The following is a 23,115-nucleotide window of genomic DNA, read 5'->3' on the forward strand; positions in this document are numbered from 1 at the left end:
TTGTGTAAGCACACATCTACACACAGTGGACTGTGGCTCAGAGAACTCCAAAGACCTCAGGACAGAGCTTATTTCTGGCCTCTAGATGCCCCCCAATCACCTGTCAGTGGGAGGAATACGGGATCCTTCTGGCAATCAGAGCAGCAGCAATCCTCCCCAATTCCTCCATCATTCTAAAACCAGCCAAGATGGAAGAATAAAGGGAAGTCCTTCTTCCCTTCTCCTCCAGGACTATGAGTTTCTGAGATGAGCTCATGGTGGCCATGGATGGGCCTGGGCACTGCTGTTTAGATCATACCTATCCAAAACTGAGGACCACAAAAGCTATGACAATCAAGCATGTCCTCAACACATAAGGCACAAAAGAACTGTTTACCTCACATATATCTCTGCGTCAGCCCTAGAGACCCATTAGTTCTAAGCAACCAAACACACAAATGCATAAAAAAAAAAAACTGCAATAGCAGCAGCTGAATCTTATGCCACAGCCAGCTTTTACCAACATGAGCTCACTTAAAGCTCATGACAGTCTCGTGATAATATAATTGCAAGCCCATAAAAACTTTTTCTTTTCCTCGAGAAAACAAACTTTAATAGCATTACAGGTGTCTACTTTCGTGCACTTGACAGTCAACCACTATGTTCTCCCCCAATGAACCCTGCAGAGCCAATCAACAGCCTACATCCAGGCAGGCCCAAAGAAAAAGCCCTCCACCCCAGTCAGGGCCTGGGGGCTCCCACAGCAGACTGTGCCAACAACTGCCAGGAGCCACGACGCCCCTCCTGGCCTTCCTGCAGCGGCCACATGCTTAGTGAATGTGTCCTGGACATTAGGGGGTTCCACCCACACACACCTAGGAGTATCAATTATGTGTCAAGCAGCATCCTAGAGCCATCAGATGCCACCAAGAGCTGGCCATGGGCACACAGACACCCAGGAGCCCCTATTACATGCCACCAGAGGCCGTGGAGGGTCAGCCATCTGCATACACACACACCTAGGAGCATCTACCACGTGCCAAGCAGCATCCTAGGGCCACCAGATACCACCAAGAGCTGGCCATGGCCACACAGACACTTAGGAGCACCTGCTATGTGCCACCAGGGCCTGTGGAGAGCTAGCCATCTGCAGACACACACTTAGAAGCATCTACTATGTGCCAAGAAGCATCCTAGGGTCATCAGATGCCACCAACAGCTGGCCATGGGCACACAGACACCTAGGAGCACCCACTATGTGCCACCAGGGCCAGTGGAGGGCCAGCCATCTGTACACACACACACTTAAAAGCATCTACCACGTGCCAAGCAGCATCCTAGGGCTACCAGACACCACTGACAGCTGGCCATGGGCACACAGACACCTAGGAGCACCTGTTACATGCCATCAGAGGCCGCGGAGGACCAGCCATCTGCACACACACCCAGGAGCACCTACTACACGCCGCCAGAGGCCCCCTGGCCCCAGGCCAGCCGCGTTCCCGAGTGCCCAGGGAAGGTGTTCCCGTGCGGCGACCCCGGCCAGTAAGAGGCCGTGCAGCATCCCTCAGTCCAGCACTGGGTGCGCTTCCCCACTCCGCAGCTCAAGCCCTAGAAGCCCCCACCCCAGCGGTCCACTCTCGGGGACAAGGCGCGGCAGCCACCTGGAGGCCTGTGGCCCGTGCAGCCCTCAGTACTCTGCGCAGCACAGGGTGCACCCTGCTGACACTCAGCATCCCCAGAACCCCGGGAGAAGAATGGAGAGCCGCTTGTGGGCAGGAGAGGCCGGCTGCTCTCTATGGTCCTCGCGAGTAGCCGCTCTAGGCCAGGCGGCGGCGGACTCCATGGCGCAAACGCTTCCGCGCCCACTGCTTGCAAACCAAGCACAGAGGGCAGGCCAACTTCCGCTCCCGCCCGCCAATCACAGGCACTTCCGCTTTCCACACCCCCCACGCACTTCCGGCCTGGAGCCCACGCGCAGAGGCGGAAGAGAGACCTTCAAGCGCCCGCGGGAGAGACCAAGGAGCGAGGAGCGGGAGAGAGAGGAAGCGCCCCGCGGCGGCGCGGCGGCCGCTACTTACTGTAGGAGTAGCTGCTCACTTCCGAGGCGAACGGGGAGTGGGCCGACTTGGGCTGGCCTCTGGCCTTGAAGCCCACCTCCATCTTCCTCGCTTTGGCGGCCCGTTTGTGTTTACCTTCTCTGGAAGCCTTGAGGGACAGGCTGAGGCCTTTGGCCAGCGCCTTCCTGTCCTTGCCCAGCAGGCTGTCGTAGGGCGTCAAGTACCTGCCGCAGCCCCCGCCGCCTTTGGACTTCCCCCCAGAACCGTCCGAGAACTTGAAGGGCGACTTGAGCTTGTCCTGCTTCGTGAGGGACAGGGCCTTGTCCAGCTTGCTGGCCAGCTGCTCCTGGTCACTGGCCATCTTCTTCTTTTTAATCTTCAGCTGCAGACGGAAGTCGGGAAGTCATGGGTTAAGACATTTGGTGAACCGGGACAGTGGGTTTCAGCACACCGGCTCTGAGGAAGCTGGGCTCCAGTCCCTTCCACCTACCTCTGTGGCAAGCTGCTCAACCTCTCTGAGCCTCTGTTCTTCCCGCTGGGTAAAACAGGGACAACTAGGTGCAGCTCATCTGTTTAACTCGAGTACCTAAAGCAGCCCACGAAGACTGCAGCCCAGCCTAAGTGGGCCCATCCAACTAAATGGGCTGAAGCTGCTAAGAGAATGCCCCGGGTGTGCCTCAGATGCCCAAAGCGGAACAGAGTGACTCAAGATCTCACAGATTAAATTCCTACTTGCATGTCTGCTGCAGTCATTTGTTGTCAATATGAAATGTGCAGTTTCAAAACCATTAATGCCCCTCATTTGCACGTTTTAGCTCTATTTTCTTTAATCGGGTAACATAAGGGGGGGGAGAGTTGCTATAGGGTCATTTAAACAACGTGAAGTATCCTTCACAATTTGCAAGTAAAAGATCTTGGATGTACAGGCTGGCTCTGTTCCCTCCTCCTGGATCGAGTCTCCCTTTTGTGAATATTTCCCTCGGATGGCCAAATCAACAGACACAGTCCCCTTGCATGGGGCCTTATGAGGAGAGATGACAAGGTACATTAGTATTTAGAGACAAAGGCCTTAAATGGACGATTTCAGGGCTCTGCAGAAATAAGAAAAATCAAGGAGTTGGCTCTCACCCCATTACCCCTGGGGAGTTCACAAGGAAATTACAATGGCATCAACCCCTTGTTTCTTAGAACGACAGAATGCTGAAGCTGCTCATTAGACAATTATGCCGTTAAACAACAGTAATTGCATTATTTGGTTAAGAACCTGCAGTCTCTCTTCATGGCTTCAGCAAAGCATCATGGTACGTGCACAGGGGATGTGGCTTTCATCTTAACCCTACCTGAGGCTGTGCTACTCTGGTAAGGCTCTGACCTCCTCTGGGCCTTAATTTCCCCCTTTGTGCAGTAAGAAAGCCTGGAGGAGGGGATCCCTGGGTGGCTCAGTGGGTTAGTGCCTGCCTTCGGCTCAGGTCGTGATCCTGGAGTTCTGGGATCAAGTCCCACATCAGGCTCCCTGCATGGAGCTTGTTTCTCCCTCTGCCTGTGTCTCTCATGAATAAATAAATAAAATCTTTTAAAAAAATGTACTAGAAAATTTGAAGAAAAAAAAAAAAAAAAGCCTGGAAGACAGTCCCTCTGGCACTAAGGCAATTGTTTCTACACTTTCTGTGCAAGACTAGGGCCAACAGACCTACAGAGAGTGAACTCTGGCATGCCCTTCCAACCTCAGCAGCACACCTAGAAGACAGGGTGACTGACCTGACTCATGAAGTCCGATGAAGCTTCATGCTCATCCCAAGGCTGGTTCCTGCCCCTCGCTTTCCCCGTTCCAACGAGGGCATCATGTTCCTCTTCAGGTCCCTTGTGTCTCTTCCTCATCCCTGCTCCAAGCTCATACTCCTCTGACGTCAGCAGGGGCTTGCTGCTCAGCCTGAAACCCAGATGCACTGCTGGTCAACACCCTGACCAGGAAAGACTCAAGGGTTGGGGGTCGGCCCTCAAGGCCCTGAAGGGTAGGCTTTGGATGTCGAAGCACAGACAGTGATGGCAGAGTGACGAATCTGGGGAGACGGATCCTGTGAAGCTATGGTGCTGGGATTCTATTTGTGAATGGGGCAGAATGAGAGTTTAACAGGAAAGAAGCAACACTTCTCCAAGGCAGTATCCTCTGCTGGCCTCTTTCTCTCGTGCTTCTTCACACACACACACACACACACACACACACACACACACACCCCTTATCAAAACATGCCGAGAACAAGGATCAGAAATGTCAAGGAACTCCTCCAGGATGGGAGGGAGATCAAGAGCCCCTGGCTGGTCTCCTGTACCTCTGGGATTAAGACAGTCAGGATACAGTCCCAGGTTGAAGGCATCTCTTGCCTACTTTAAAATAAAACCTCACAAGTAATAGAAGCAGCTAATTTTTACTCGGTGCTTTATTATGTGCTTTGTTCCATGTTAATGCTTTCTATTTCAGCCACATAATAATGTTCTACATAATGTTTTTTACACAGGGAAACTAAGGCTCCAAAAAGCCAGCACCCAGTCTGAGGTCACAACAAACACTACAGGAGCCGGGACTCAAAGGTGGAAAAACACGCCCACCTCCAGGGGCTATGCGCCCTGATCCAGTGCTGTCTGCCAGCGGCCCAGCCTCTACTGTCTTCAGCAACTGCTTTCCTACTCTCCTTTGACTGGCTATAAGGGATTTCTTCCTCTCTCACTTCTCCTCCAACAGGAACATCCAAGGAAGATAAATGTAAGTTGTGGGGGCCCCTTGGGGTGGTCTTCTAACAAAACCTGTGGCCAACCCAGTCTCTCCTCTGCCTTCTGAAGCCACCGTGTGGCCCCCTCTGCTTCCTCAAGCCAAGCATCAGGCCGCCTAGTGTCCGCCCTGCCCCGATGTCCCAGGCTGAGGCACACTCCAACTTCATTCCTCTGATGGGCCTCATTCAGTTGATGCTACTCCCTGACACCCAGGAAGACTGCAGCATCATTCCTATCCATGCTCAGCCTGGAGGAAGAGCTCTCATTCTAGCCACCATTCAAGAAAACCTCCAGAGGTGCCACATGTAGCTTCTGCTGCCACTCAAGCAGTACACAAAGCAGTGGCCCAGGGCCACAGGCTCAGGTGCAACAAGCCAATAGGTCAGGCCAAGAGGACAGGAATGACACTGTCAGTCACATAGGGAACCAAGTGACAGCATAAGTCAAAGCCTGTCCCAGCAGGGCTGAAGCTCAGCAGATCCCTTTGCAGGGAGTTGCAGGGAGGAGGTGTATGGAGAAGAGCAGGAATTAGCCCCTAACCATGGAAGAAGCAGGTGTGGCAGGAAGATGGGTGAAGCGCTTAGCTGATGGCACAGGAACCTCTCTCACTGGGGTCAGCTGCCCACTCAGTGCTGGGTGGATGAGTCTGCCTGTCCATTCCGCCACTCGCCTGGCTCACCCTCCTGGCCTGGGCAGTGTGCACCATGCTCCCTGAGAGCTACCAAACCAGATGGGTCAGAGCCCGAGGGACTCGAGGTCCCCGGTGCCCAGATGCAGGCCCTGTGTGGGCCCGCACTCCTCCCCTCCGAGCTCTGTGCCAGTTCCCGACCCACCGAGGGGCCAGCCTTACTTTCCGCTACTGTTGCGGCTCTTCCCTCTCTTGCGGGGGGGCGACAGGGCGCTCAGGGCGTGGGTCCGTTTCCTCGGCCTGCCAGGGCCTCTGCGTGCCAAGCTTCTATGGGGTTCCTCGCGCCTGTCCCTTAAAAAGAATCACACGCTTGGCTGTGAACCTGGGGGGTGGAGGGGGCGCGGAGAAGGACATACGATACACACATGTCACTCGGGTCCACACACACCTCTAATGGCCTACCACAGCCAACCTACTGAGCGCCAGCGCCTACAAGAGCCCAATCAGGGCACCGCCTGCTACAGCCTTGTCACCCGGCTGGCCGGGGCCACGGGATATGGCTAGGGTGCACACTCACTCGGAATCACGGCGTCTCTGCAGCTTCACCAGCTCTCGCTGCTTCTCCTTGTACCGCCGCTGGACCTCAGCCAGCCGCATCCGGAAGTCCAGCTCCATGGCATCCATGCTTTCCAAGGAGGATTTCATGGCATACATCTGCAGGGAGAGCAGGGTGAGGATGCCAACGCCCACCAGCTCCCACTGGCTGATCAAGCGTCCACCCAGATGGGGATGGCGAGGCTTGATGGTAACAGGGGCCCAGCTCAAACCCCTCCTCTGCCACTTACTAGCCAGGGCCCTGTGGGCAGAACACAGGATAGGAACCAAAACCCAATTTTGCAGGACTGCATCAAAGCCAAAGTGGCCCCAGACAGCTGCTCAAGCAATGTGGGCCACCGTGTTATCCATCACTTACAGATGGAGGCTCAGAGAGGTGAGGCGCTTGCCCAGGGCTCACAAGCAGCAAGGGGCACAGCCAGGCCTGCTCTTCCCAACCCATCAGGCTGTCACCCATTATCACATAAATAAACTGGGACCCTGAAAGGGGAAACAGCTTGCACAGGCCTGTACAGCAAGTCAATGGCAGAAGCTGGACTCAGATCAAGCCCTTTCAACTCCAAAGCCAGCCATGTCCCCAGCAAGGTGGCATCTCTGGGGGACTCAGCTACAACCCCACCCCTTAGGCCACAGGTAGGCAAAAACAGGCCCAGGACACCTCACCCGCTCCTCCTTCTTCTGCATCCAGCTATACTTCTTGTTGGGGTTCAGCTCCCGCGGAAGCCGCAGATTCTTGAGCGGGTCCACAAAGGGGCTGTCCAACACCTCCTTCAGCATGTGGCTACTGGCTGCCAGCAGGCTCTCCAGCGAGGGCCGTACCGCCAGGCCCCGCTCCGCACCTACATACAGGAGGCAGGTGAGCCCATGCCTCTGCGCCGGCCCCGCCATGCTGCCTGGGGGTAGGATTCACGGATACTGCAGCCAACCCCACTCAGACCCCAAACAGGGAGGAAAATGAGGCCCAGGACCAGCTCAGGGCTTGCCCAAGGTCACATGGCCCCCAGGATGCTGACTGGACTGCGGCCTTTCTGAGAAGCAAGAAATGGTGCTAAGTGAGGAAAACAAGTGAGAGCTGGGGCACACAGCATGGCCCTATCCCAAATGTCCACTGCTGCACAAAGTCACCGAGAGTAGCCAAGCCACTGGCAGAGGTGCTTTCTAGGGTATGCCTCTTTCTGCTTATCTGTCCTTTAAATATCCCATGAGGAATATGCAAGGTGTTAATTTTCAGAAAAAAAGGAACCGAAATTAAGTTTTATGAAATGTAAAAGTAATACGAGAACACCAAAAATACAAAACAGGCATAAAAATGTGAAAAAATGAAAACCTTCCCCTACTCAGCACAAAGTTGTCCCCGCCACTGGCAGCACTACCACTGATGTTCTTGTAGAGGGCCCTGAAAACTTTTGCCCATACTCAAACATATGTGACGTCTGTGGGCATCCTTTATAAATATGGAAATGGCACCAATCCACTCGGAATCACACTTCACTCCTTTTCACGTTACCGCATAATGGACATTTACCACATGATTAGTTTGAATCTTATAAAAGCTGCCATTTCTGCAGGTCAAAAACAACAGAATTTCAGAAGTTTTCCATGACCAAACCCACTAACAGCTGCCTAGAATTCTCTTGTATTGCTGAGTTTTAATGAATCTAAATAATCCCCCATTGATGACATTTTAGTCATTTCTAAATTTTTTTTGGTACCGGATAGAGGTAGGCGCATAGGACACATTTTGTTTTAGGAGAATTCCTACCTGTAAGATTAACATGATCAAGGTATGTGAATTTATTCCTTTGATAAATATTCCAGCTGCCCTTCAGGAAGGGCACACCGACTCAATCTCAGCAGTGGCTCATGGGAGCCCATCTCCCCTCCAACTTCTCCCAGAGTAAAAGGAGTTTTAATTTTTTTAACTGGTGTTTTCTTTGTGATCTAACATGTGGTCAGTTTCTGTGAATGTACCTGAGGTACCCATTTTTCACGTATACCTAAGGTAAAAAAGTATATTTTTTACTTCTGATGTGTACAGTTTTATAAAGTCAACATTAACAATTATCTGGCATAGATCAGGGCTTCCCGACCTTGGCACCGTCCACACACCTTGTGGTGGTGTGCTCATCCTCTGTGCTCATCCTCTGCTACAGGGGCAGCTGTCCTGGGCATGCGCTGTAGGAGGTTTCGGGGCATCCCTGCCTTTATCCACTAGATGTCAGCAGTACTCCCCCAAGCTGGGACAACCAAAAGGGTCACTGCCAATAGAGAGCAGCGGGTTTTGCTCTCCCATATCCTTACAGAAACTGAGGCTACAAACCGTGAACGCCATCAGCTCATAAGGGGCTGGTATAAGACTGGAGTATGTGGACCACCCCAAGGTGAGATGGGTGTGCCAATGTCCTCCAAGCCAGAAGATTTTTAGCAGTTCGGTAAGGCAGGAGAGTGCAGCTCCATTACAGAGGAGGGGGACGGAGATGTAGCTTTGTCCCCTCCTTCATCCTCCCAACCAGTCTTGCTGGGGGTTCCCGGGCAACCTGGATGACTCTGGGCCAGCTGCTATGGGATGAACTATGTCCCCCCAAATCCACACGTTAAAGTCCTGACCCCAAACAGACACAAAGGGGCGACCAGGAGAGAAACCTCGGCGGGACCCACCCTGCCCTCACCTTGGTCTAGAACTTCAGACCCCTGGGTGATGGGAAAACACATTTCTGTTATCTGAGTCCCCAGCTGGTGGTTTGTGCTGGCAGCCCTAACTACTATACCAGCCTTGTGGCTATACCAACATGGAGGTGACCCATGGGCCGTGGGGAAGCTCAAAGTGTGAGGACTGATGCTCAGTATCCCATCAGCAGCTGCTGGCAAGAGAAGAGACTACCAAGACCTCCCTCACCCCGGCAGTGTACACAGCGCTACACACCAGCACCACTGACTGCACTTTCCAACCCAGGGTCATGGATCAAGCTCTGGGCCACACCTCCATGGCAGAAACCAGCTGGAGGTCACAAAACCTCCTCCTGCTGTTTCCTGGAAAGTCTGCTCTTCCAGCAGCTCAGGCCAGAAACCTTAGAGTCACTCTAATACCCACTCTGACAAAACCCACTGGCTCCACCTTAATTTACCTCCACTCAGAATCCTCTTGTTCCTCACCTCCACCCGCTACCCCAGGGCCTGGAGCCTCCTCCTGAGTCTCCCTGCATCCACCCTTGCCCCAGCATCAGTTATCTACACAGCTCCACCCCCCCAAATATGACTCTATTTACGTCTGATCCTAACACTGCAATTCTGAACCCTCTTTCAGGAGTATCCAGGGACCTACTCCCTCCCCATCCCACAACCTGCCTGTGGTCACCACTCTCCTCCTTCCACTCCACTCCCAGCCTCCTTGCTCTTATTCAACACACCACACAGTGCCACATACACCATTCACCTCAGGGCCTTTGCACCTGCTATTCCATCAGGTCGGAATGCCATCCCAAGAAGAGTGCCTCCCTGGCCTTTCTCAGGTCACTTTATGAAGAAAGGCTTCCCTGGCCTTCTCGCTCTGCCTTGTCCCCCCTTCCCACTGTTTCCACCTACTACTGTTACTGCCTGACGTTGCCAAGGGCTACACGTGACGACTGTGTTCAAAAACAGTGCTGGGGGGATCCCTGGGTGGCGCAGCAGTTTGGCGCCTGCCTTTGGCCCAGGGCACGATCCTGGAGACCCGGGATCGAATCCCACGTCGGGCTCCCGGTGCATGGGGCCTGCTTCTCCCTCTGCCTGTGTCTCTGCCTCTCTCTCTCTCTGTCTCTCTCTCTGTGACTACCATAAAAAAAAAAATTAATAAATAAAAATAAAACTCTATTTAAAAAAAAAAAAAAAAAAAACAGTGCTGGGCACACAGCTAATTGAGAACAGGTAGGACCCCAAAACAGAAAATGAAGCAAGGGTGGGCAGCAATCCCCAAACCAGGCAAGCCAGCCTCAGGCCCTCCTTCCCAGATGCTGCTGGCCCTCTGCAGCCCCCACTGAAAACCCACCACCCACTGGCAGGATTCAAGAGGGTTTCCATCTTCTTCTGAAAAATGATTTTTTTGTATGAAAATACGTAAATGAGGGAAAAGTCGTCATGAACTTTAGAATAACAAGAACCAAACTGTGGGGGAGTGGGCAGCACGTAGCCAAGCTTCCAGGGGACCAGAGGACCATGACCATGAACAAGCCCTGAAAAGGTGACCTCGGTTCTGACCTAGCAATTCCAACCCTGGATATACCCCCAGAAAAATCGGAGGTGTGGCAAGGATTTTTCTTCAGGTACAATCATCACATTATTTACCACAGCAAAATAAAACAAAAGGTAATGCCTAACAATCTAGGATGAGGTCATTGAAGACTGGGGCCTCCACTAGCTGTCCCTAAAAAAAATTTTTATTTTATTTATTTATTTTTTAAGATTTTATTTATCCATTCATGAGACACAGAGAGAGAGGCAGAGATGCAGGCAGACGGAGAAACAACTCCACGCAGGGAGCCCAACGTGGGACTCGACCCCGGGCCTCCAGGATCATGCCCTGGGCTGAAGGCAGCACCAAACCGCTGAGCCACCCAAGCTGCCCCTAAAAAAAGTTTTAAAGACACATAGTTTTGAAAAATATTTCATAAAGAATATGCTAAGTGAAAAGACCAGTTCACAGAACGTTGTTTACAAAATGATCTTAATTTTAGAGCTGTATGTGTGTAGAAAAAGTTCTAGAAAAAATGCACCAAAACACTGGCAATGCTATTATTACCGCCTGACAGCTGTCACCCAGGCCCCTCCCTCCTCCGCGCAGGTTCTGGGCCTAGCGTGGGGTGGTGAAGCCCGCCTGGCCCACAGCCCCTTCTGTACACATTTCTTGGAGTGCCCTGAGTTTCTGTGTTGAACACAAGTGGGTTTGTGCACAGCCCGAAATTTGCTGCCCTTCTGCTGAGAGCACCCGTTTCTTGTAAGAGCTACCCCTCCCTGTACCCCAGAGGGGACAGTCCCATCAGGGGCAGTACATGATCAGCCCATTCCTTCCCATCTCCCAGACTAGAGTGCCTCTGCAGAAAGCATGAACCCCAGGGAGCCAGTGAGAATGAATCAAGTATGTTTGCCATAACTACCAGGAAAAGAGGTGGCCTCTTTTGAGAGTCTGCTGAATTGGGCAGGCCTGTGGGCCTGCGAGGAAGTGTTGGTGACCCCCATGAGGACAGTGGGCCTGCCGTGAATGAGGCCAACAGAAAGAAAAGTGGAGCAGATGGACAGAAAGATGGGGAAGGGGTAAGTATGGAAAGAAACTCCTGAGGACTTGAAACGCTGAGATCCAGCCATACCTGAAACTTATTACCTAATTAGCACCATAATACTTGGGTTCCAAGAGCCAATCAATTTCCCCCACCTTCTTCTAAGCCAGTTCAAACAAGCGTTTCTGTCCCCTGCAACCCAAACAATGGTGCCAAAACAAAACACAGCACTGACAGAACGAGGAGAAACGTCACCACTAAGAAACCCACAGACCAGCTGCACGGCAACATGTGCGTGCTCGTAACACTACCAACCTGTAAACAACCGAAATGGTAATCTTTGTTGTGTATGTTTTGCCTCAACTTTTAAAGAATGCACACAAACCATATCCTGGGGATTTTTCAAGATTTTTAAATTCTGAGAATTAGGCAACATAAAAAATGCCACAGAAACCAACCACCCATCGTGGCTCACCTCCCACCTCCTGGCTCCTCTTCTCTAGCTCCAGCTCGGCGATCTCACTCAGCAGTGTGATGCCATGCAAGAAGCTCTGCTCCAGGACCAGGCTCTGCGCTGCCTCTAGCTTCTCCAGGGCCTGGGCTCCGGCGCCCGGGGAGGGCAGAGGCCTGGCCTGGGGCAGTTCCGCAGCTGCCGCCAGGGCATTCATGCCAGCCAACGGGTCCTCCAGGCCAGACAGAAACTGGTCAGAGCCTTCCTCCTCCAGGAAGCAGGGGCCACCGGGCACAGGCGCGGCCTCCTGGGCTTCCAGACTCAGGCACTCTCCCTCCCCGGCGGGCACGTCACAGTCTGCCAATTCCAAGCTGGGCAGGGGCTCGCTCGGGGCCACCTGGGCTAGGCCTTCCTCGGGCCCCGCCTCTGCCACGGGCACAGCCATGGGCAGGTCGACGGGCACCTCCACTGGCTCCTCCTTCGCCTCCACCAGCGTCTCCGGCGTCAGTCGCGCTCCCAGGTCCGGGGCGGCTGTGCATGATTCTGTCCGGCCCGGTGAATCGACCCGCGCTTCGACCCTCTCCGAGAAGTCTGGGCACCCGGGGGGCTCCACGCCCCCCTGCCCGCTGGCGCTCAGTGCCTGGGCCTCCAGCAGACCACCTCCACAGCCAGCCGAGGGGCTTTGGACTGCTAAGGCTTCCTCGGGGGGCAGCGTCAGAGGTGACTCCAAGGATGGCAGCTCTGCAGGGCCTTCATCCATGTCCTCCACCTCCGCCTTCACCTCCCGTTCTGCCAGCGGCTCTTCGTCTGGGCCCTCTCGAAGCGGCTCTGGGATCTTGGAGGGGGACAAGCGGATGGGCTTGTCTTCAGGTGAGAGCGCCAAGCGCTCAGGCCCATCAGCTGGGAGTGGCACATCAGGAGCCAGGCCGTCAGCGTCGGAGGCCGCTGTGGGTTGCAGCAGGAACGGGTAGGGCCTCCCATAGTGCGGTGGCAGCGCTTGAAACGGGTACCTGGGTGGGATATCTGCCAAGGACACTGAGAGTCAGCAGGGGCCCCTTCACCTGTCATGTCTGTCCCCATTAACGCCCACCCACCAGCCAAGACGCAGACCCACAGCCACCCTCTTATCCTGGCCGGCCTACAGAGCTGGGACCTCTTCCAGGCAGCATCTGAGGATCCCTGGGGCCTTTCTGCCATGTCCGGACCACAGAGAGAAAAAGTCAGCCACCACCCTGTCCCCAAGGAGCTTCAGGTCTCAAAGGCAGAAACCATAATCGGCTCTTTCTTTCTCTAGCCCCCGACCCCTTAGCACCCAGCACAAGGCTGGCCCAGAAGCAAAGGCTCAGTAGATCTGCCAACGGTTTTCACCCAGCCAGTGCATCTCTGGCTCTCCAATCCCACCCCATCCCATTCATGCAGAGTTGGGCCATCCAAGTTGTTCAAGAAGTAACAGTAATGCAGTGCTGCACCCCCTCTTTCTACTCTAAAACCCCCACCCTTGAGTGTAACCACTCAGGAGAAGGACGGTGTGTGGGCCAATCTCTACAATGCTCCCAGGCAAGCTCCAGGTGCTCCACAGCAACCCGACCAGGGGGAGATGGGTGCAGGGAGCAGGCCCCGGGGCCAGGCATGTGCTCAGTACCAGACATTAGCATGGCATCAATCTCCCCAGAGAGGGGCAACCACTTGCCCCAAGATCACACAGCATCCTGATGGCAGAATCCGAATCTGAACTCAAATACTCCCAAGCCTGCCCTCGCACTCTTAACAGCTACCAGGGAGGAGGGATGCCACTAAGGCCACCGGCTGGCCGTCCCCACTGACACAGGCCAGGGGAAAAGCACCTGAACTCACAGCACACGGCAAGGGGCACCCAGAACGGGAGTCCCCATGCTACTCTTGTTGGGACAACTCAGTACCTCCCGTGTTTCAGGCACAATGTGCTTTATGGTTCTTACTTTCCTTAACCCACAGAGTGGAGTCCCTCTGCAACAGGTTTTGTTTTTGTTGTTGTTTTGTTTTGTTTTGTTTTTTTTCTTTAAGTAGCTTCCACACCTAACATGGAGCCCAACGTGGGGCTTGAACTCCTGACCCTGAGATCTCAAGCTGAGATCGGGAGTCAGACATTCAATGGACTGAGCCACCTAGGCGCCCCCTACAGAAGTTCCAATGGAATGCCCATTTCCTTGACTTTGCTCCTGAGGTGGGGCTGGGAGGAGAGACATCTCTGACCCACACACTCATGCATTCACTTCAGAGCTGAGTGGCAGGCCTGATGCAGGGCAGGTGCAGGGCAGGTACCCAGCAGAGACAGAGGAGGGAAGGAGGAAAAAGCTGGACAAATGGATGGTAAGTGAGCCAGCAGGGGTTGGTCAGTGAGCCAGAGCATGCAGCCTGCAGGGGTCTGAATCACACTCCTACCCGAGAACAAGGCCTGGAAGGGGCTGGGGGCTTCTTTCTCCAGCTCCAAGTCCTTCTTCTCCACGACGTTCTCAGGAGCCTCCTCCTTGCGGGTGATGCCAGGAGTGGGCGGTGGGGAGGCAGGTGGCGGGCTGCTGGGGTGGGAGCTGGGCGTGGCAGGGTAGGCATAGGTGGGCGCCTTGGACACATCCTCCAGCTTCTGGATGACCTTGGCCTTCAGAGCAGCCACAGGAGAAGCACGGGGAGATGGTGGTGGGCTCACGGCTTTGCCATAGGTGCCCGTGGGGCCAGCAGCCAGGCCAGGGGGCTTCCGAGGCAGCAGCCCAGGGCCCGCAGCAGCCAGGCCAGCCTTGCTTGCGGCCTGCAGGCTCCGCTTGCTCACCTTCTCCTCCATCTCCACCCGATGCTCCTGGGCCTTCAGCCGCTCCTGCTGGGGAGGGGCCCGGCAGGCAGGGTCAGCACAGCAGGAGCCATCACCCAGCACCTGTTCTGTCCCTGGGGTCCCCTCGAGCAGGGTCCGGGGTGCAGGCTGCCCACCCTCCCAGTTGGCTACAGACATTCCGTCATGGCTTGCGTGTAACAAGCACAGCGTTCCTTGTGGAACCCCAGATGGGGCCAGGGGCCTTGGTGGATCTAAAGGCTCCATCCTCCAGGGCTTGGGTGGGGGGGGCCTCCAGTCCAGATCCTGGCCCTGCTGGGAGCCTCACAGTAAGAACAAGGGGGACAGGGCAGAGACATGAGATTCCTGCTGATGAAGGAGCCACCCCTCTCCCTGCACTTTTATGGCATTAAAATAGCTACCTTCACAGAGAACTCACTACCGAGTGCTCTCCTGCCTTAGCACCTTTGGATCTCAAAATGCCTGTGTTGGGGGGGGGGGTCTCTCCCTATATTTGACATCTTTTGAGGAAATGGAAGGGGCTGCTTGAGGATAGCCAATGCTTGTGGGGGTGGGGGCAGAGGGCCAAGCAGTCAGCACATAAAACACACTGGGAAGAATGCTCAGGGCAACAGCCACTCTCCTGATTATTAAATCTCACTGAACAATCCTGATGACACAGGATTACCAGCATCTCCACTTTCCAAAGGAGGAAACCTGAAGCCCAGAGACATGAAGTCATTTGCCCAAGGGCACAGAGCCAGATATGCCAGAGCTAAAGTTCCAGCCCGGGGCCGTCTACTACCCTGTCTGCTGCCTGTGCCACCTCGGCGGCCTCCTCTGGAGTGGCTACTGCACAAAGGACAGCAGGCAGCCCAGCTGGGCTGCTCAGGGAGATCAGCCTGGGCTCAGGAAACCGCAGCAGCCCCTGGCATCTCTTCAGTGCCCAGTGCAACTTCCCAGTCCAACCAGCTGCCTCTCCTGCCTCGGTTTCCCCATTGCTCCCCACACCCTGCCCCTGCCAGCTTCCGACCACCTCAGGGCCTTGTTCACGTTGTTCCCTCTGCCTGAGGGCTTGTCCAAAGTCAACTCCTTCGGGTCTATGGGACAGACGCTCTCTCCTCTGGGTGGCCCTCCCTGACCACCAGCCCCTGCCACCTTCTCTCCATCCCAGTCCCTAACTGTTGAGTTTCGGCCTGTGGACCTGCCTGCCTCTCCACCACAGATGGCGCTGCAGCAGGTCCTCCTGTGGCTGCCCCCTCCCCAACTCACCACGAGCTGGGCGCTCCTCTGCAGCTCCAGGGCCTGGGCTGCCTGCTGCTGCAGGTACAGGAGTTCCTGCTGCCGCAGAAAGCGCTGCTGGGAGAAGAGCTGCAGCTGCTGGGCGTGGTGCAGGGGGCCGCGGCCCGGCGGGTACAGGGCAGCCCAGAGTGGGGGTGCCGCGGCCCGCTCCATCAGCTCCGCTAGGGGCAGGATGCACAGTGAGGCTGCACCCGCCGCCCAGTGCCCCCATCGGCCCCCCTGCGGGGCAGGGCGGGGCCTCCCTCTGCACCCACCTCACCAGCCCAGGGGACCAGGGCCCCATCCACACTCCAGGTGGGATGTCCCAGGCCCTCACACCAAGCCCTTCCTCCCACCACACCCAGTGGTCTGCCAAGTGGACTCCTGAGGGATGGGAGGCACCAGGGCGGCAAGGGTGGGGGAGTCTAGGCCCCAGGAAGGAAAGCCTGCTTTGGTTCTGGGTAGAAGCTTATCAAAACAAGAATCCCTATAGCTTTATGACACAGGGAAACCTTGAAGCCCCGCTCTGCCTCCTACCCCATTATTCTGGGCGGACACCTCCCCAAGAAGGCCCTTGGCATCTGGGTCAGTCTCTCCAGGTGAAGCTACCACGGCCACTGACCCCCACCAAAAGGCTGCCACTTACCAAAGTGAGGAAGGTGATCGCTGGGAATGACCACCAGCTGGCCCGACTGGGGGTCCCTGACGAACTGGTAGGCCGAGGGCAGGGAGCCCCCCAGGCCAGGCGGGAAGGCAGGTGCCATGCCTTGGTGCAGAGGTGGTGGGCCCAAGCCTTGGACAGACCCAGGCCAGAGTCAATGCCAGGGGCCAGGGACCCAGGCCAACCCCCTTTCTGCCCACTCCCCAGATCCCCACCCTCCTGGAGCCTCTGTGCAGGAAGCTGAGGTGTGACAGGCTACAAAGCATGTCCACAGCCACCCACCCCTGGGCACCACTTCCAAATGGGCTCAGCAGAGGGAGCCCCACAAGGCCTGTGTCATAGTAACTACCCTCCTCAGACACATGAAGAGACCGAAGTGTGGGGAGAGGAAGTGAGGCCCGGGCCCTAGCCAAAGGAAGACAGGAGCCAGCTCTGGGCATGGGTCCCGCAAGCAACTCACCTCCACTCACAGCCCAGCCACCAGTCCTATGCTCCAGGCAAGAAATGCATTGGGCCCACTCTGTCCTCAACCACCAGAGAAAGGGGACATCACCCACCCCACACTTACCATAGGGGTGTCCGGCAAGCCACATGGACGTGCTACCCGACCGAGGCAGCCAGGGGTGAGTGGCCAGGTGGGCTGTGGGGTCAGCAGACCAACGCCCCGAGCCTGCCAGCGATGGGCCACCAGTCACCATGAGGTTGGGGTTTAGGCCATTAGCAGCACAGCTGGTGGGGTGCAAGCGGGCCAGGTCGGCCAACTCCTTACTTTCTCTGGAGGGGAAACAGAGACATTGCCAACAGCCTGTTTGGCTTAGGGGATGTGGGAGAGAAGGGGTATCACCCTGAACACCCAGTGGACACCCAGCATAAAGAGTAACCAGCTCTGGTTCAAGAAGGGCCCCCAAGGCCTCCCCCAACACTCATTGGAGAGGGGCTGTGGGGCCATCTGGCCTAGGATCAGGGTCATGGTCCAGGCAGCTCCCACTCTCAGGACAAGAGGCCACACCCATGGAGGGTCATCCACCCTGGTCCCAAGCCCTCACCTGAGCAGCTTCTCTTGGTCTCGGTCCAGCCGTGCCCCCAGCAGCCGCTCCTCCCGATGCCTGGTCCTTTCGTCCCCACAGTCACCATCCGTCCGGCCATGCCCTGAGGGGGGCGGGCAGGCCTTGAGTCCCCAGCCCAGGGCCCAGGTGAGCCCTCCCTCCCAGCCAGGCCTCTGGCTCCAGGCCCCTCCATGTTCCACAGATGCTGCTCTGTAGCTCACACGGGGAGCTGCCATGGTAGGTAAGACAGATCCCAATCTCAACCCCAAAAAAGCAGCACAGCCAGACCCAGGTCCCAGGAGTCAGTCACCACACTTGAGCCCCACGGAGGTCCCATCATGGTTGTGGCTACTGCAGACATGCGGCTGATCTTTGTAAAACCAAGACAGGAAAGTAAAACCAGAGAACATGATCCACGTGGGGGTGAGTGGAAAATGTGGGAGCAGCCCCCAGGGCTCGCCTGTCCCTGCCCGAGTACCCAGCATAAAGCACCAGCCATGTACCTCCCATGAGCTGCCCGGCCCCCAGGGGTCCCTCAGAACAGAGAAGGTGGGTCCCCAAGACCAGCCTGGCACACAACCAGTTAACTCGCGGGGGGGGCGGAGCCCATGGAGGGCACCTGCCATCTGGTCTGTCCCTTCCCACCCTGCCACCTTCCTCCAGCTCCTGCCCTGGCCCCTCTTCCTTGGTGTGTTCTACACGAGCCAGGAACTTGGTACACCCATGGCAGACCCAAGGCAGGCTGGGGCACAGGAGGCAACAGGCACTGGCATGCAGAAAGCACCTGAGACTTTTCTCGAGAGAACCCACCAGGACTGGTGTCCATCCACCTGCATCTTGAGGGACCCACCAACACTGGGAGACACGCTCAGGGAGCTGAGGGGAAACAAGGGGTCTGGCAGTGGCCCCCACACTCACACCCCTCATGGGCAAGGACTCCACTTGGAATACTGCCACTGGCCATCTCCCCTTCATTTCTCCCCTCTGCATCCCCAAAACCAGGACTTAGCAAAGAATAGAGCTCTCAGGAGAGGCTCTGGGGTGCGGGGGCTTCTCCCAGGAAGGCAGGAGCCTGCGGGCCCCAAGACGAAGAGCAGGAAGCCAGAGAGAGCACAGCGGCAACACAAGCCCACATGCCCAGAGACCAAGTGCAGAGGAGGACAGTCAGCAGCCTAGCACTGGGGAGAGGGCACATCCTAGAGGCAGCTGGACAGACTGGGACAGCGCGACCACCCGGAAGGATGGCCCGGGAGTTCCAGAGGTGGGCCCAGACAACAGGGGAACCAACAACTGGGCATCCAGCAGCCAGGCAGCAGCAAAGGCAGGCAAGGGAGCACATGTCTTCACAACTCAGCCCCTGTGGGACGCCGAGGTACATCCCTGGCCGCCCGCTAAATCATTCATGCCGGCTGCGGTCGGCAAAGGCACCGAGCACACTTCACGCATGCCAATGCCAGCCCAAGTCGCTGCAACCTCTCCCGGCCCATGGCGGGCAGGGGAGAGGTCCCCAGGGGGAGAGCAAGGCCACAGCCAGCCTGGGACAAGACCAGTACACCAGCCAGTATCAATGTGGTTCCGGTACCCAAGGGGACCCTGAGCCCCCTTCAGAGACCAATCAGAAAGGACCAGAAGGGGCCCTAGAATCCCCCAGGGTAGCAAGGTGCAGAAGGACAGCCCGGGCTTCCGGCAGGGCCAGGTGTGGAGGGCCACCCGGAGTCCTGCGACTGGGCTGGGAAATCAGAGCCTGTGTGCCCCAGCTTCCTCCTCCCGGGAAATGGCCTCCCAAAGCCATCTCCTGCCCCCCAGGGCCCCCTGGATTCAGGGACAAGTTTTGGCACCGACTCCTGGAGTCCCCAAAAGGGACAAGTGCCTAGAAAGTAGCCTGGCTCCAAGTCCCCTGTCCTCTGGCCTGATGCCCCTCCACGGCTCTGGGGCCATCACACCATGAAGTGTCAGTGGCTTCCCATCCCAGGTCCCACCTCCCACCACAAACTCGTTCACAGTCCCACCCATCTGGGAGCACCCACCAACCCCAAGGTCACTCAAGTCAGGGCCCCAGATGGCTCCCTCCAAATTTGATTGGTCTCTGAAGAAATACAACATGCCCCCCATGACCTCACCCCAGGCTTGGCTGGACTCCAGCCCTACCCTCATCCTTCTGCGCAGCCTGTCTCCTCTAACCCCTGTTCACACCTGTCCCTCCCACAGAACACTAGCCCCACAGAACCACATCCCTGTGACCATGGTTCTCCACACTCCAGTCACACTCTGGGCCACACATGTTGTTCCCTCTGCCTTCCCCACATGTTGTTCCCTTCCCCTAGACTACTCAGCCTCTCCTGTCAGAGCTTAGCTTAAACGCCACCTCTTCCAGGAATCCCTCCCTGACCTCCATCAAGCTCCCTTATTTATCTCCCTCCCAGCATTGACCACACTGACCACAACATGCTACTATTCTGCTTGCTGGTTGTTCACCATCTGTCTCCTCCATGAGAATATGGACTGCTCTGATTCAAGGAGTCCCACACCTGGCTGTGGGACTTCCCTGTACAACACTTGACATAGGAAAAGCTCCTCAATAAACATGGATGGGTGGGTGGATGGGTGGGAGGGAGGGAGTGAAGGCGGAAGGAAAGAAGGAAAGAAGGAAAGAAGGAAGGAAGGAAGGAAGGTAGGAAGGGAGGAAGGGAGGAAGGAATGGGCTGTGTGGATATCTACAGGAAGAATGAGCTATGCAGTAGGAATAGCAAGTGCAAAGGCCCTGGGGCAGAAATGTGCCAAAGAACATCAAGGAGACCGTGGTGGCTAGAGAGAAAAATAAGGAACAGATGTACAAGAGAGGAGACCACAAAATAGGTGGGTACAGACTATAGGGCCTTGTAGGCTGTGGAAAGGAATGTGGTTTAAATTTTGTTCAAGGTAGGAGGGGAAGCTGGAGAAAAAGTAAACCAGAAAGCCCTTCACCTTCCCATGCTGACTTGCAGGATCATCCACAAGGCAGGGATGTGGGGCAGGTCCCAGTGACACAAGACCTCACCCCAGCCCTTCTGTACCCGGCAGGACTCTAGATCTTCACCATGCATTCACTCACTTAGGGGTCATCAACCCAGGAGGTGGGTCCCAGCCCTCTCCCACTCAAGACTAGGAAACTGAGGCACAGGAAGGCAAAGAAGCCTGCCCAGGTCACACCACTGACTGACAAGCATCCTCGCTGCTTACACCCCCGAGACTCCAGCTGTGCCGGGAGTGACACAGGCACACCCCCCAGCCATAGGTCATGCCTGTTCGCAGTCCATCTCCAGGCCTTGCATGGGACCCCGGGGGCCTTTCTTTCTCCAGAAAGACGGAGGATTCGCGGGCACGGCCGGAGGCTCTCAGACCCCATCAGGCTGAATGCGAGCAAAGAAAACGCAGGCCTGGGGATCCCTGGGTGGCGCAGCGGTTTGGCGCCTGCCTTTGGCCCAGGGCGTGATCTTGGAGACCCGGGATCGAATCCCACGGCGGGCTCCCTGCATGGAGCCTGCTTCTCCCTCTGCCTGTGTCTCTGCCCCCGCCCCCTCTCATGAATAAATAAATAAAATCTTTAAAAAAAAGAAAAGAAAAGGCAGGCCTGTTTCTGAGGCACCTACTCTGTGCCCGGTGGCCACATCGGCAATGTGGACACCAAGGCCCCAGGAGACTCGGCCCTTCTGTTCAAGGTCACGTAGCTGAAGAGGAAGAGACTGGATCTGAACCCACTGATGAGCAGAAGGCTCCAAAACTTCAAGGAGACAGGGGAGATGTAAAGAGATTGGGAGACCCAGGCTGACGACCCACTCGGCCAGGGGTGCCCCCAGCTCCTGCCCTCCCCCAGGTGCCCGACATGGGGAAAACCCACCACTTCTTACGGGAGCTGTGTGGAGAAGCCGGCTGCCTCCTTTTCAACGGCTGGCAGTGGAGGAGGAGGCCTGCTTCAGGCTCATCCCACACCCGTCAGCTCCTCCCTCCATCCCCACATTCTGTCACACACATACATGGTCACACACACGCAGTCACTCTCAGTCACACACACTTCATGCACTCGTACTGTCACACACTGTCACACAGTCACTGTCACAGTGTCACATTCTCTCACAGTCACACACACATTCACACACTCTAACACAGTCGCACACACAGTCATTCACACACTCACGGTGTCATACACACCATCACAGTCACTGTCGCGGTGTCACACTCATTCTCACAGTCACACACACATTCACACACTGTCACTGACAGTCACACACATTGTCACTCACACTCATAATGTCATACACTGTCAGTCACTGTCTCCGTCACATTCATTCTCTCACACACACAGTCACACACTCATTTACACACTGTCAGTCACATACACTGTCACACACATTTTCATATTCATACAGTCACATGCTGTCATTGTCAATCACACACTGTCAGTTACACGTTGTCATGCTCACACACACATTCTCACACACACCCTCTGTCTCACACCCACAATGCTCTCACACACTCATACTGTCAGTCACACACATTCTCTCATAGTCACACATCCTGTCGTGCACAGCATCACACACATTCTCACACTCAGTCACACACCTTATCTCATACATCATCTCATGCAGTCACAAAGTCACACACTCTCAGATATTTACACACTCACAGTCACACACTCTATCGGTGTCACACATCCTGTCACACACGTGCTCTCAGTCTTACAATCACACAGTCACATCATCTCTCACACGGGTTCACATGCACTCTCTCATGTGTCTTCTCTCATACATACATTTTTCTCTCACACATACTCAAGCACACGTTCTCTCTCTCTCTCACAGGACCCCATAGACACATGTCCCTCAGACATAGGCAGGTACTCAGGGAACTGTGAGCCCCTAACAGTGGTGAAACACCATGTCACCAAAGCATTCCTCCAGGGAAAGGACCCAAAGAGATCTCTGGCCTCCCAGAGGGGACCCTGAATACAAACCTCTCTCCTAGCAGGAAGGCTTGTCTACCACAGAGCCAGCCACCTCTAAGCCAAGAGCTGTCACCACCCCCCCTCCTTCAATTCCGGAATGAGACAGTGCCTTGGGCCAGTCCCCCTGAGTCAGAGGACAGGCTTCCCTGGCTCAGGGAGGAGGGGACGAGGAGAAGCTCCACACAGAAACATGGGCTCAGTCATTCAAAAACATCCATGAGGTGTCACTCACTCTAGGCCAGAAGAAGATCCTTTGCAGCTACGTGCATGCAAATGGGTGGGGCAAAGACCACTAGGAACCGCAACACGGCCCTATGCCTTACTGCGCTCATCCAGGAGAGCAGGGCTAAAACAGCAGGTCTAGGAGACACCTGGAACAGGACAGGGGCCACTGACCATGGACCAATAATGAAGCACAGAAGTCAGTGCAGGTGGGCACAGGGAGGCCAGACCAAGAAAGGGATGACATTCACCCAAGATGCCTCCACAGCCAACAGGAGTAAAGTTTGGGAGGTACAAGGAAGGGGGCCATCTGGGTGCTACAGACAGGTGCCCAGGATGTTGGTGAAGCCTAAGCTTGCAACAGGCTGAGTAT

The 23,115-nt window shown here is 55.6% G+C and overlaps 1 protein-coding gene and 1 long non-coding RNA gene across 8 annotated transcripts in view; one reads left to right on the forward strand and one right to left on the reverse strand.

The window, feature by feature from the left end:
* TNRC18 (trinucleotide repeat containing 18) overlaps positions 1-23,115 on the reverse strand; it is an 89,699-nt gene that overhangs the window by 36,694 nt on the left and 29,890 nt on the right. For 5 of the 7 annotated variants that reach the window (XM_077907679.1, XM_077907678.1, XM_077907677.1 and 2 more), the window contains 11 exons: positions 17,540-17,642; positions 17,062-17,267; positions 16,479-16,625; positions 15,824-16,014; positions 14,173-14,602; positions 11,776-12,774; positions 6,715-6,890; positions 6,014-6,150; positions 5,659-5,787; positions 3,798-3,969; positions 2,061-2,421 (listed from right to left, as the gene is read on the reverse strand). In XM_077907679.1, coding sequence (XP_077763805.1) covers positions 2,061-2,421; positions 3,798-3,969; positions 5,659-5,787; positions 6,014-6,150; positions 6,715-6,890; positions 11,776-12,774; positions 14,173-14,602; positions 15,824-16,014; positions 16,479-16,625; positions 17,062-17,267; positions 17,540-17,642 — 3,051 coding nt within the window. The remainder of the gene's footprint in view (positions 1-2,060; positions 2,422-3,797; positions 3,970-5,658; positions 5,788-6,013; positions 6,151-6,714; positions 6,891-11,775; positions 12,775-14,172; positions 14,603-15,823; positions 16,015-16,478; positions 16,626-17,061; positions 17,268-17,539; positions 17,643-23,115) is intronic. The other 2 variants (XM_077907674.1, XM_077907675.1) reach the window with 2 other exon arrangements.
* LOC144319489 (uncharacterized) lies at positions 1,886-9,670 on the forward strand. Its single transcript, XR_013385305.1, has 2 exons — positions 1,886-3,340; positions 4,556-9,670. It is a non-coding gene; the product is annotated as an uncharacterized LOC144319489 (long non-coding RNA).

This window comes from Canis aureus, chromosome 8, assembly GCF_053574225.1.
Source record: "Canis aureus isolate CA01 chromosome 8, VMU_Caureus_v.1.0, whole genome shotgun sequence".
Lineage (NCBI taxonomy): Eukaryota > Metazoa > Chordata > Mammalia > Carnivora > Canidae > Canis > Canis aureus.